The following is a 15,130-nucleotide window of genomic DNA, read 5'->3' on the forward strand; positions in this document are numbered from 1 at the left end:
ACAGGTTGAAACTCTCATATACCGTAATGGAATGGCTCTGCAGAAAATGTAATTGTGCTGTACGCTCAGCAATACTTAGAGAAAATCAAATCCACAATGCAGCTGGCATGCACAGACATCTGGGATGAACACTAATAAAGGTGCTCTATATGATATTTAGAGCTGTCAATGATTAAGAGGTTGTCTGCAACTGACTTTATGGAGGTGGCTGAGGCATCGGCTAGCAGCTAACTGAGCTAACAGATTTAACAGTGCTAACAATGATAACAGTGCTGATAGAGCTAATGGTGTTACGCGTTACGCTGGCATCCTGATAACAGTGATTAGCTTCCCAGTGGGATACACACATGCACTGCCATATATGCCATGCCAGACCATCTACAATAGCAAAGAACAGAGAATCTCAGATGACAGCACCAACACATTCTCGTCAAGATATGACGCACTAGGTACCCTCCTGCGTCAGTGTAAGACACTCAGTGTCAGCGTACAATTTATGCTTGTTACATGCATTGTGTTTTTCAAAATAAACTTCAGTTTTCACAGGAAATGTACAGTTTCTGCTCATTAAATTAATAGAGTCTTTTTCAAAATAAACTAAGAACACTGCCAAATCACTTCGTTTCTAGATGAACTTCCTTAGGTTTTGGTAACAAAAGCACATTTGTTATGTTTGGTACTGATGTAATGTTTGTGTATACATCACACTATGTTATTGACTTTTGCTTTCCGGGACATGATCAGCGGTCTCCTGGGTGGAAGTCCAGAGTTTGTTTGACCTATCCACCACCACTCTGGTCCTATGCAAACTTCTTGCACTTTATACATCAATAGTTGCCTGGAGCATCAAAAAATACCACCACCTATGAGTCTCAGACACCACTGCTCATAGGCAGCCTTTGGCAGGGGTATGACGCCAAGGGCCACCGACCAAGCAACTGTATTTGACAAATTGGGAGTTGAAAACACCCACAGAGGGAGTACGACTTAATTCTCTGTTCAGAATGCCATAGCTGCACTACATCTTTACATAAAAAATAGTTGTTTGCTGCCATATTAATGCTATGAATACTGTATAGAGCTGCTTTAAGAGTCAATATTGTTCACATAATAGAATAAGATACTGACAAAAGCCAATATAACTCATAAATGACTGTGCGAATAAACAAGTGTGGCCAGCCTGCTGTTGTGGAACTAAAAAATGGATTCAATGATGTTAGATTGCATCCTGTAACTTTCAATCTCAGACAATGTAACTGCGGTTTGAAGTCCTCGGTGGGCCAGAGTGAGGGAAGTGTGTATAATAAAAGGTTTGGATATTTCTCCTAACTCTGTTAGTCAGTGTGACATTGGCAGAAGATTGAACTCCCTTTCCAGCAGTCAGTGTTTGCAGGGTGAGTCATAAGAGACCATAACTAATCATGAAATAACCTGTCGCATGTCTGAGTGAAACTGGCAGTGTGGCTTGTATTTTCCAATCTGTTAAGCATAGCTTAGCACAGCCCGTGTCTGTTTGCATTCTAATGAGCTATCAGCTTGCATTAAATTATCCTGATCCGTGACACTTTACCCAAAGGTTGGAAGAGGTCAGAGAAGTAATGTCTAGTGGCTTTAAATAGTGAGTTTATTTGTGAAGAGGCTAATAATGAGAGCATTAAAGCACAGGGTACTTAACACTGTTTGCAGTGAAAAATAGTACTACTTCAAACTTAACTCTGAAAACCAGACGCAGAGTCCACAGCCACGCAATCAGCTCTCTGAAGCTGTGCAGTAATGTTCCTTGTGAAGAAAAACAAACTATTAGATAGATTAACCAATATGTTGGGCAAACCAAATTCACAAAGGCCATGACTGTCTGTGCATAATACATGGAAATCCATACAATAGCTTGTTTGCAAAGTCGCGACAAGCAAAATTCAGATGGAGGGCAGGAAGTAATAAATCCATATCTGAACTGAAAACAGAGAAATGTGACTACATAAAAGGGTTGGATGAACCTGCAGGCAGCAAGTAAAAATTATAACTCATGTTGGATGCAATCCATACAAAATGAAGAAAAGCAATTTTTTTTCAGAATTTTGATTTGCCATGTGAGGACACGATCGTCATTGCAAATGACCTCATCCTTCAGAACTCCAAACATTACTATCATTACAAAAAGCATACAAAGCATTCAAAAGTCTAAAGGACTCAAAAAAGAATTGTGTCCAGTTGGGTCCATGTCTAAAATGACTTCCTGTAGTTTTACATGGATGCACTGCCATTGGGCTGACGTTCCTAGCTAATATTTTCTATTACTTTCTACCACTAGGTCAACTTTTTACAGAGGTCTGGGGCGCCTGGTGGCTCAGTGGTTAGAGGCTGGGTCCTCGCCACAGCGGTCGCAGGTTACATTCCAGCCTCAGCCCTTTGCTGCATGTCACCCCCTGAAAACTGAACCTTTAAGAAAGTAAAAGTGGAGACAGGCATAAGTAAGTTACAGGCGCTAATGTGGCCACATTAACTGTGGAGGCTGAAGCTAATTGAGCTTTGCAATGCCTGGTTTTCATCTTAGCTTAACTGATGATTTTAAGCATTTCACTTCTGACCCTTCAGTGCGATCATTTCTCAAAAATAAGCACGGTTAGGATGAGGTAAGGAGGTACACTGAGAGCTAGACCAACAATATTCAGTTTGAAAATATAACTTCTCTGGGAGACATAGGGTGCTTAAATAATCCTTTGACTTGCTGAAATATAATGTTTTTAGCTAGCTACAGGCATTTTGTTTGCATTTTACCCTTGCATATCGTAGCTGATTTTTACCCCTCTGGTGGGCATGGTTTTCAGTGTGGGCTGTAATGAGTTGTGTTCTATCTCTTTAATCTTTGTACATACAATTGTATCAAATGTCTGTTATGTGAAAGGTTCACATCCTATGGATCCCATTGTGTAGCCTATTAGCACCCTTGCTCACAGGTATTATCTTCTTGTAGCAGAATAGTAGGGCATCAAAATCGCTCAGCACAGCTTTAACCGCAGGGAAGTAAAAAGACAATCATCGATCTTGTCTTTGCTGCTATCTAGAAAATGTTCACCTTGCTGCACGCTGCTCTAACACAGAAGTGATGTAACTTCTTACTCTAGTGCCTTGTTACCACTTTTAAGTGTGAGGTAGAAAGTGCAATATAATCGAAAACCCACGAGTGTAACACAAAAAAGTATGTGTCAAAAGTGACATGTGCAATATTTTTCTGCACAGTAATGTACTACGGTGATCAAAAACATGAGCACTTCAAACATTTGCAGCTGAACAGAAATCCATTCAGTCACAGTTTTCTGTTCGGAATACCCGAGGGGCAGCGACAGAGGAGAACATTGCTATCTAAACAACAAACGACATCGGGGATGGAAGACACTGTGATCAGACAGCGGTGCACACACTGTGAGTGGCTTTGTGAGGGCTCTATTAGGAATACTTGGTTGTGTGAAAGGCTCTAATTGCATCTCGGAGGTAGTCTCACGCAGATTTTGAAAAGGCAAATCATGTATTTCCTCTGTCCTTATTGTGACACTGTGTTTTGCCCATGGAGCTAAAAGTAGAAACCGAACTTGGTGTCTTACTCATGTCTAAGTAGAGAGAGAATGTGTCAAGAATACCACAGGACTAACTGCTACTCAACTGTGACATCACTAATCAAGTTAACAACATTAGTCAAATATTTCATTGCAGTTTGAACTCCACACTGACGACGTAATGGTTACTGAATACTCAAACTGGAAAGAAGTATTTGCTGTGGCACTGGTATAATTAGCGAATGGCATCCTGTTTTTTGCCATTCATGATTTCTTTTTAATCGCCAAACTGTGAACCTTTGAATGGCTGTGATTACCACATAATGTCATTAATTAATTACAATCAGCCAAACTACTCATTTTGCATGAGCCAAGTGCACCTAAAACTAATTGCAGAAAATCACAGGGAGGAAGGACATAAAATTAGATTAGCAGAGAAATTCAGTCATGGCCTTTTTTTCCCAAGGCAAATTTTCCTGGGAGCTTTATGAGAAATGAATAGGCATCAGTCAGGTGGCATGGTCTAAATGCAACCAACCCAGTCGCCAAAAGAAAAATTTGGGCATTGTAAGTTTCTGCAAAACAGGGATATGTTAAAATTGTACATTTCATGCATACCAAATCAATGCTACTTAAGTGACGTAAATGGGCCGACTTCATTTAAAGAAGGAGGGGGCGTTGGGCGGTGTGACACCTAGGTGAGATGCCTGCCAAGCTGCAGACCACTGTTTGAAACCAACAAAAAAAGCAAAACCCGTAGTTTTTAGCACTGAGTGTCAAGCGTCTTGCGTCCTGCCATAGTGCAACAAAAAGCAATGTTATGTCTCAGTGCATCCTCTACATAATAAATTAAATGTTTAACATAGTCGATAGACCATTTTAGACTTGACAACATAAACATTCTAAATTGGTCCCATCTTTTTTCCTGATGAAATGTTTGTTAACGCAGTAGTTCATATGAAGTAAACTGGGACCAAAGCTGTTGCCCTAGCAACAAAATAGCAATGAAACAGCCCAACTGTGGTTTGCAGAAACGCACAATGCCAACATTTATTCTGGCAATGTACGCACACCTGTTTTGCTACATGACTTCACTTGGTTTTGAGGTCACACTTCATATTTTATTTCACCTAGAAAATTTGATTTAATCTAGTCAATTCTCATTTCTTTTAATGCCATCCTCTGACATTTGAAGAAGAGGAATTCTCAAGTGAATGAGATCTAATTTGTTGTCCTCTGTGCTGGTTTTGTGTTTGAACAGTTAGCACATAAATACCAACCATAAATAGCAGTAAATATGATGGTTTCAGTTTAGGCAGTTGGTGAAAGCAACCTATTTCACTAATCCCTTCCTCTATTTGTGTGCCCTTCCCACCATTGCTATTTATCCAAAATAATTGGGTCATATGAGCTCAAATCTTCAGCGTCTATTCAAATTGTTATGCACACAGTTGGTAGAATAGCATCATCAGTTTTTCTTTGCACATGCAACTACATTCATTCCTTCACAGCTTAATAAACAGTATGAGTCAGTGTGTAAGTGTCACTACGTGTCTCATAAACATTCAATCAAACATTGCTGAACAGATCAAAAAAATCATCTGGTCTGATTACTGATGGCCCCTCTGTGAAAACTGGTAACATCGTGCTACCTACTAGTGTTTTTGGTATCTGCCTCGCAATTCCCGACATGGCATAATACTGCCCTTTAGAGAAAACACCTTAAAAAAATCCTTGAAATACAACACATAAGAGAACAAAGATGTTTTTTTTTTTGTTTTTTTTTAATGTGAGAAACTGCAAGGACAGAGTAGCCAAAATAAGTCAAACAGGATATTATCCCCTCAGGTGCTTGACTTCTTTTCTTATCTATGTAAATGTCAAAAGTTTTCCACTCATGCCTAAAAGGCTAAAAAGCTGTTAAAAGGCAGTGAGCGGTCAGGCATTGACCTGTGGTGTATTTCACAGGAGCACGAGTCTGCACGAGGTTTAGTCTGCAAAGAATTACAAAGATTAAAGCAACGCTTCCTGTAAATCACAGGTTCACTTTTATATTCACCCTGTAAGCTCTACCAGTCAATTACATAGTGCTCAAGCTTTTCAACCTTCGTGATGTAGCAATGGGGAGCTGCGCCAGCAGTTTTGGGCTCAGAGTATCCATATGACTCACACAGAGCAGAGATTTGGCAGAGATTATCATTTCTGGGATGCACTGTCTCTGTGTTTAACAAAGCTGACAAAGCCAGGTGGCTGAGGTGATGGCGATGGCAACTAATGTACAAATCCTAACGTCTAACTTCATATTTCTATTTCTGTATGCATAAATTCATGGTGCAAATATTGTTTTGAACAGAAAATCAGCTTTGTATTGTGAGTTATCCATCCATCCATCCATCCATGCCCCAATCTAAGAACCCGACAGCTATCAGCCTGATGATGATTTAGCCAATAGTTCGAGGAATCCTGTATAGCAAGCAGATATCCGGATAAGAGATGTGCGGGCCAACAGTTCCTCTTCATACTGAATGTAGACGAAAACATTGATTGTTTTAGAAGGTGTTTTCAGGTCCAGACAACATTTCAGCTGATCTCTATGAACAGAACTGCATATGGATGTCAGTCATCAACCACTGAGCCTGACAGCATTAACCCTGGATTTCACTACATGAAATGAGAGCTAACCTGAAGCATACAATCTCTATATACAGGCTCAAAATTTAATACATCATTTCCTGGATGTTTGAAAGTACTGGTTGGACCATGTTGACTGAAATCATGTAGATGAATTAGAGGCACTTTTCCATAGTTATTAAAGGTAATTGACTTTGATGGAGTCCACTACCGTAATCAGTCTGAAAGCTTATCTCCATGAATATCTATCTATTTTTCAATTATCAAGAGACGACTCTCAGGTTCAGTTGCAAGTTGCTTCCTAAAGAGGAAGAGCCTGTGATCCTTCATCTTTCTTTGAAAAGACATAAAAAATAGCAGGACCAACTAATGCCTGTCACAATTTTTTTATTGCCCTCAGAGGTGTTATAGTTTTCAGAAAGATGCACACAGCTGGGCCAACAACAGTAAAGTAAACCTTATCATACAAACAATAACTCTCTACCTCGACTGCAGTAAATGGCTGACGGAAGTAGAAAGCAATTCTATATGCAGTGGGTAAGTACAAAATGTGTTATAATGGTCTGGAAAGCAGCATGTGATATTAAGCATCCAGGGGGTCGAGTTTAGACAGGACTCAGACTTGAATGACCTGAAGTTAAATGCACAGAATGAGCAAACGGTCATACTTCTAGATATAGGCTTAACTTGCTCAACATTTTATACAATGAAGGAGCTTGGCTCAAATAATAATAATTATAATCATTGCTGAGGATTACCATCCAGGTTTTCAAAGGCTAAATTAATAGACCAACTTGCACAAGCTCTGGATTTGACGTTTGAATGGTTGGGACTGTAAAATGAATGCCGCTGTGGGAGGGCACTTGCCTCCCCCTCCACTCCTGAATATGTTTGCTTTCAAACACAATATGGTCTCTTTAATGGTGACAATTCTTAATCATAAATCCTTATACATAAAGTATATCCTTACGTTCTTTTACAGCAAGTCTGCAAAGTAATTTGCATTGAATGGATTTAGAAAGGACTGAACCATATGCTGTGATTACAAAATCTGTATACACAACTACCATGTAAATGAGAGCAAATTACAATCTGTCGCAAATGTCAAAAAGTAGACACAAAGTGCAAAGTGAAAAGGCTTTATTGAGGTTAGCATACTACACAGCATTTACATCTCTTAAAGACATGTCTACTTCCAGACCATTGAGTTCACGCAGCACAGGTTCAGAAGTGTCTCACAGGTCTATTTCGGGTATAGGCCACCGTGTTACGAACAGCAATATGTTTTCTTGAGCCTTGGTCCCGGGGCACGAGATTAAGTCTGAACCTCTATCCTGGATTATCCTTGAGGCCTTTGGGACGCACTCGTAATCGTGAATGACTCCACCTGAAATGAAGGTCAAAGGAAAAATGGGATTTGATTGAACTCAATTTTGTCACACTCTACAGTACATTATGACAGAGCACGTTGGCATTTTTCAGGACATTACACACAGACAGTTGTCTCTGCTATAAATCTACAAGAAGAATCTTTAATATCCCCAAAAACAATCAGATGATCTACGGTTTCTTATGTTTATAACCTAGAGGAGATATCTACAAGTAGATTACAGTTTGCTTCATCATTCAATTGTACTATAATCTGAATACAAGTTATCAGAAAGCCTCTGCATGTTAAAGTGTACAATAATACAACATTCAACCATCTCCTTAGAGGAAACAGAAAACCACTGTAGTTTTGGCACAAATAAAATGAAAGCTAGATACAATGCTTGCTAACTGCCATACAAAACAAGAAAGGAAGACAGCTGCTGTCTAGTGCCGTATCACCGTACCTTGCCTGCATGCCTGGAGGCTACAGGCTCAATTTACAGTCTGCCTTAGTTCCATGGGTATTAAACAATTCAAAGGAAATGTTGACTTACAAATTGATGGCACGGTGGTTTCCACTCTGCAGATCGCTGATAGGTGCTAGCCCTCTGGTAAGTAAAGCCATGTCAGGTGGAATTTCATATGTTTGTAAAATGTGTGGGGCGCATACGTGGACTCACATGGCCGGGCCGGGGTGGGAGGACACAGAGGATGAGTGGAGGAGCAGTTTGTGTCACATTCAGTTAAAATCAGCAGTTGCCCATTGTACCTTTTAGCACTGTGTTGCAATACATTTGTCACAGTTGTCGTCATTTTTTTTATGGGCTAAATGGAAGTTAAGTGAAATTACCGTTGTGTGTTGTACATTTTGTTATGACAGGAACAGTATTGGCATTTGCTTAGAAATATGTGAAACAGATACACAAACATATACAGGCACGTGCACACAAGCAGATAATGAATGTGTCAAAATAATCATCTGTAGCTGCAGAGGTTAACCAATAATTACACTCTCCATATGTTTACAAAAATAAGCGCTAAAAATTGAACACAGAAAATCATTATAGTATATCTCTGTGACTTTGGTGATGAAACGATGACCTGCAGGTAATTAGCACAGATGTTTGTGGCATACTTAGTAAATTGCTTTGTGTACATGAATATAAATGTAATGAAGAACAAACCAAATGAGGAATCTTTGATAAGCCTCTACACTTGTGCTTTGTTTCTTAGAAAGGTTATAGTTTTGAACGATAGCCAGACAGTCAAAAAACAAATGTGCAACACCCTCCTTTTCTTTTTAATTCTTGGAATACTTGGCTGACCTTCGGGACTGGCACACAGACATAAAAGAAGAAGACAGAGGTGGGAGGAATAGATTGTTTGTTAGACCTTAGTGTTGGCAAGAAAAACAAAGCAGCAGATTGTGGCATGGATGAGACAGGCTGTACCCACTAATACTGATGGTTACAAAATCATTGTCCTGCCTACATATTTGTTTGTGTTTTCACACAATTGTCACATTCTCCATTTGTTTTAATGACTTTGATGATGGCTCAATGTGAAGCATGAGGCTTGTTATTTCCTCCGCGTTGGACTGATGTATTGGTTTGACCTTTGATATCGGCCCGGCAATGCCGTTTACCACCCGCGTGATTGAGAGTCCTGCTAATTGTTTAATAACAGTCTTGCAAATGCAGGAATACATCCTAGTGTATCCCCAACAATTTCAAGGGGGATCACTCTGTTTTAAAGGAGCTGTATGCAACATTTAGAGCGTCTGGGGTGGAACTGTCAGCACACGGTTCTCACCATGGAGACGGCCGAGCCAGCAGCTAGCAGCTAATGATGCTAACTCAATAAACAGCACTAAGAATTGCAATAGTGCTGATGGAGCTTACATAAGGCCCGTTCAAACTTCCTGTTCAAGGCATGAATGTTGCACTATTATCGTACCTCTCTGTTCTTTATAGGAGGTTTGATCATGGAATCGGGGTGTGGAGGGTTCTTGCCTTTAAGCTGGCAACTGAGGGAATAACAGTGCAAAAGCAGTTAGCAGCAGATAGCACCTAATCAAAGACAATTAACAACCAAAAATGTCTGCACTTTGGGGAGACAATTAGGTTTGGGAGCTCCTCACCTTCCGAGCAGAGGACATGTATAAACAGTGGTAAATGATTGTTATTGCCATGTTATGCCATTGTTATTGTTTAGAAAGCACTGCCAACACAAATGTTGTATGTCACACTCTATTGTCACACTAGAGACACATATTACACATCATGTTTATCATGCCTTATTTGCTTCCACAGCGCTGGCATGCTGTCTAAAATCACATCCTAAAGTGGCATGATGCCATGAAGGGATGAAGGGACTTTGTAGCAGCCCTATCGCTGGATATCTATGTAAAAAGGGCTACTGTAACCTGTGGGGAAACTGAAGGGTTAGAGCTATGCTTAACATAATCTCAGTGTCAGTAAACTCTGTATTGGCATGATACAGATTGGCGGCAATGAGCTAGCCAGTTGGATATACACATGGGACACGCAAATACTGTCATGTCAACACAACATCATACATAGTAGAGTGACATCATTCTCTGCTCAAGATACCACTACTCCACTACATCTTTACATAGCAAATATCTGTAATCTTCAAGGTCTCTCTCTAAAGGGCCTTTTTGTGTGGCATAACGTTTGAAAACTCGAAATATTTGGAGCCAACTCCTGTCCAGAAATTTAGTATTTAAAACACATATTGACGAAAGCATCCTGTTCCATCATTGAAATCGACAAGCTACGTATCCACTATCCCTAAAACAGCCAGATCTTGCACCAAAATATTACTGTACATACATTCATGTCTGCAGCACTTGTTAGAAAGCGTGCTGGGAAGGTTTAGCCTTAGGCTGCCGATTGAAATTCAGACTCAGATGATGTGATGTGCATCAAACGAGCTGCAATTATAGAAATGATAGAAAAATCAAATAGGAATGGGGATGAACAACTGCATACCAACATGTAATCTCTCTCAAGGGGAGCCATTATCAAGTTTAATAAAGATCAACAATTTTTTTGTTTTTGTTTCTTGCTTTGCTTGGACAAAACACAGCTGACAAGCACTATTATGTGCCTGGAGACAAACATAAACAGTATCAAAAAAGGCTACTCTCCCCAAATTTTTAGTGATCAAAAGTGGAAAAACTTCTGAAAAGCAATGCATTGAGTCATCCAAGACATACTGTGGGAATTTTGTCAAAAAGGAAATTAAAAAGGACAGTTTAAATTGTGTAGCTAGTCTCTATTGGAACAGTGTTACAGCAGATAACAGGGTTTATCAGTGCTTGATCTGTTGTAGAAAGTTTTATAAAACTGTATTTTTTAGTCCTTTCTATGTCAATACAAAGTCGTGCTGTTGCTATTTCTTTTTACTTTCTTTTGATTTTTTTTTTTTTTGTAAACTGGGCCAGCCCTTGTATTTCGTCCATGTTATTGCACTATTGCTCACACAGAAAACAAAAAGCAGCTTGAACACTGTAACATACATTTTACCCGGGTGCACAGTCCCAGGACAGTAAGGGACGTAAAAGATAAAGACGACAGAGGACAACCTATTGATTTTCAGGTTAGATCAATACATTACAGCAGCAAGCACATTTGGCTGTGTGTGTAAGCTTGTAACAGCAGAAGCAAGCAGATTAATGAGACAACTTGTTGGAACTAATGGCAGAAAAGCACAACTTTTTAATATCAAACTAAAATAGATTTGCCGGTGAGTAAGTAATGTGCATCTACTCAAGAGAATAGCTTATTTTGTGTCTTAACTTCTTAAATTATCTAATTAGACTATTACTTAAAACTGTGATCAGTGTGAACAACCAAATAAATGTGCCCATTATGGTCAATGGTGAGGTGTTTTCTTAAAATTTCTAGATTCTCTTCAAATATGAAATGCAAACAATGTGCAGTACATAACTTTCTAATACACAGTTACCACCAAATTATCTTCAAACAGCCCCCTGACAGAGTTTAATGCCCCTCTCTCTCTTAAAACAATACTGCATAACAGCACATTTCAATAATTATTACCACAAAGGCACGATTCTTGCAGTTATTCTAAATGACTCTGCAGCAAATGAAGCTTAACTCGCCGTGACCACCGGACCAATAAGCTTAATGTTAATCTCTTGCTATTATAAGTGTGAAAAGCTTCTGGTAAAAGCCGGGTCTATTATTTTGGACATAGAGAGCTCTTTATGGCAGAGACAGCAATCAGACAGGAGTTTTTTTTTTAAGTGTGGTCATATCAAAGTGTCAAGTGCAATTAGCTTGCAATTGATTCCTCAAGTTGATGATACCCATAGATTCATATGCAGGCACAATATATGTAAAAGTTCTTCTTATGTCAGTGTTTGAGAACTAAAAGACAAAGCTAAGACAGGTAGAAATGTTTCCCATCAAATCCAGTCTTTGTCTCTGAGTGCAAGCCAGCACTCAAACCCCGTAATCTCAGCATCGAGAATAAACAGAGTAATATAAGACAAAAGAGTCCCAGTCATTAATGTTTTACATTATTAATGTCGTTTTTAACGGACTATTTCAGTAGTGTTTTTGCTGGCTTCACCCACTGACTATGAATCACCTCTATGTTGCATTATTGTCGATTATTTTCCAAAGCACACCACAAGTCTTTGAGAATGATCTCCTACCTTGGAGGCAGCAGTGGGTTTCATTTCAATATCTAGAGAAAATTTACTTGAGGATCCCAGAAATGTGCTTAAAATGGGCAATCAATAGTAGAGAGCATCATGTCACTGTTATGTGGTTTTGTATTCATCTGATATGTCTGTATGTAAATGAGGGGCCACCAGATGATTAAATAAAAAAGGAATAGGAACGAAAGAAATACATATGTCATACAATATCGTGCTTTCCTGACTTTTTTGCCCATTATTCCACTTTTGTTTGTGAAATACTACATTATTTCACCTCTTCAGGGCTCTAAAATCCTTCAAAGGAAATGAGCCAAGAAGAAAAACATTATTCTTGTCAAGAGAGGCTAAAAGTAGACATTGTTCAATTTCAGGGGTCCACCAGCCAAAAAGGTCGGGAACCACTGAGCTAGATAAGATGAAAAATATATTTTTCTGAGGATAAAACTAAGCTCTTTGTCTTTTCTCTTGAACAGTTCAAATTTTGGGGATACAGTGTTTTCCACAACACTTATGAATGACTGGAGAATCAATTACCACCAAGCCGACCGCAAACTCACTGTAAGCGGCTCTAAGAGGGCATAGTCCTGTGTAATCTACAACACCTATTGTCACTCACTGCTACAGCCTTTAAAGGGACAGTTCACCCCATACTCCAAAACAGATATTTTACCTTTTAGCTGTAGCTGTATTTATTAATCTAGATTGTTTTGACTTTGACTACTGATTGTTGGCGATATTGGCCAGAGAGACACTCGGCTTGTGGTGCTCAAAGCGCCAAAAAATGCATATGACAAACTCCACAGCAGTGTCTCCTTGTTGACCTGGTTACTGGAGATAATCCACAGACCTTGCTTTGAACAGTTCCATGTAGGAACTACTTTCTTTCTACTGAACTACACCTGCCAACTGTATCATGGCGCAGAAGGAAGCGTGCATCTTCTACTAGCTAACATAGCACCACTGAGCTAGCTAACAATACAGCTAAGCTTATGAGGATGCCCTAAATGTCAACTTTTAGCGTTGTCACGACAAGCACGAATCTCTGGTCCATGATGCACCCTTCCATGCATGGGTACAGCGGGTGGGTGTAAACAGGTCATGATTTCTGAGAAACAGACATTGCTGTTGACTTTTTCAAATGTATCGTTTGGCTCTTCAAGCACCACAGGCCGAGTGTCATTTACTTCCATTATACTAGAGAGAAGGCAGACATCTCACACCAACACAACCTAGATTGATATGGTTAAGAAAAAAAATTAGGTGTTTTTAATTTGAGGGTGAACTGCCCTTTTAAACCAACATTAGTCTCACTGAATGTTCTTTGTAAGGAGAAAAACATTTGTCCATTGTCGATCAGTCACTCAGTTGTGGTATGTGCCCATTACCATAATTTACCCTGCAGAGAGCAGTGAAACATTTTAACTGATTTAGACTTTCCCCACCATTCTGCCCACTCAGGCGTAATACACCTGCACTTACGGTCACTGCAGAATGGGCCCCCGTAGGTGGTCATGGTGCAGTCACAGGAGAAGCCCTCCCACAGCTGCAGACACACTCCCTGGTGGAGGCAGGAGTCCTCTGTGCAGGTGGTGCTAGGACCTGCAGGGTGTTGACAGCAGATTTACCAGGTGCCTTCTCTACACTTTATTCATGCTTCTTCACTTCTATCCAAAGGAAATAAATGATAAGCCAGTCATTACTAAAAAAAAAAAAAAACTGCAGATATTCATGACTGACAGGATATATTAATGTGGATTGATTTTATTACTTGTGCAAGTATTCTTCAAGCTTTTAGAGGAAGGAGGTTCTGCAAGACAACTATAGCGATTTAAACAAGGCAACGAAGACAGTTTTACCCGGCAACAATCCTTTACTGATCATCAAATCTCCACACTGATAACTCATACAGGCGTAAATTTGATTTTGCTTGGTCGTGCTCCGAAGGGGAAGACATCTATTGATTCTGGAGACTCCATGACCTTCACCCAAGAGTCACCCTCAAGCCAAACTTTGGGTACACTTATATAACTAGTCTTTCATGACCTGTGCAATGTTTGCTGTAAAGCAATGGCTGCCTGGGGAGATTATTAAGTCTTGGTAAAACTCTGCACTATTCAGAGTTCTCGTTTGTTTGATTAGAACTCCACAAAAGCAGCTGGACTTTGTAACTACAGGGTGATATTATTACATGTTAGCGTGTCTAATCAGACATAATAAAACCAAAGAATGGGTTCACCGGCCAATCATAATGGAGCACTCGATAAAGCTGTTTAATACTGCAACAAATGTGGTGTAATTAGTTTTCAATGGGCAGTGACTCACTGAGTTCCCCTGCGTTTCATCTCTGCTCTTACATCAGTCGGAAATAGAGGGAAATCAGATTACAGGTGTTTTAATACTGCGCAGCATTCTCCCGGCCTCACCTCCACAGCCGTGCTCCACCTCTCCCACCTTGTGGAGGGCATCGGCCAGCAGGTCGGGGAGTCTTCCGTTCAAGTCCACAGATGCCAGGCAGCCCTTGTATCCTTCACGGGACGCAATTAACCTGGGCAGGCTGCTGTACATGCTCTTCCCAACACCACCGATGTACAGCTCCCCTGTGAGGTACAGGAAACAGTCAGGAGAAAATCTCTTCGTTTGCTACAACCAAGTATATGTAGATGTATATTCTGAAACAGGCTGGTTACACAGAAAAGTGCAAATATGAGCATAAATCATCTTTATCCTATTTAATTCAATTCAATACTACTGTTCTGCCATAAAGTCTAGTTGTAATGCCTATAATGTTTAGTTTGTGTTGACACCGTCATTGAGGTGTTCAATTATTAATTCAGTGTGTTTTAGCACTGAGGTCACAGTT

The 15,130-nt window shown here is 39.9% G+C and overlaps 1 protein-coding gene across 1 annotated transcript in view; it reads right to left on the reverse strand.

Moving 5' to 3' along the window:
• The window catches only part of nrxn2a (neurexin 2a), a 125,341-nt gene that overhangs the window by 56,774 nt on the left and 53,437 nt on the right, over positions 1–15,130 (reverse strand). Inside the window, exons 14-15 of the mRNA XM_042499087.1 lie at positions 14,694–14,867; positions 13,750–13,869 (exon numbers count right to left, since the gene is read on the reverse strand). Of these exons, the coding sequence (XP_042355021.1) occupies positions 13,750–13,869; positions 14,694–14,867 (294 nt within the window). The remainder of the gene's footprint in view (positions 1–13,749; positions 13,870–14,693; positions 14,868–15,130) is intronic.

Source organism: Plectropomus leopardus, chromosome 13, assembly GCF_008729295.1.
Source record: "Plectropomus leopardus isolate mb chromosome 13, YSFRI_Pleo_2.0, whole genome shotgun sequence".
In the NCBI taxonomy this organism is placed as follows: Eukaryota; Metazoa; Chordata; class Actinopteri; order Perciformes; family Serranidae; genus Plectropomus; species Plectropomus leopardus.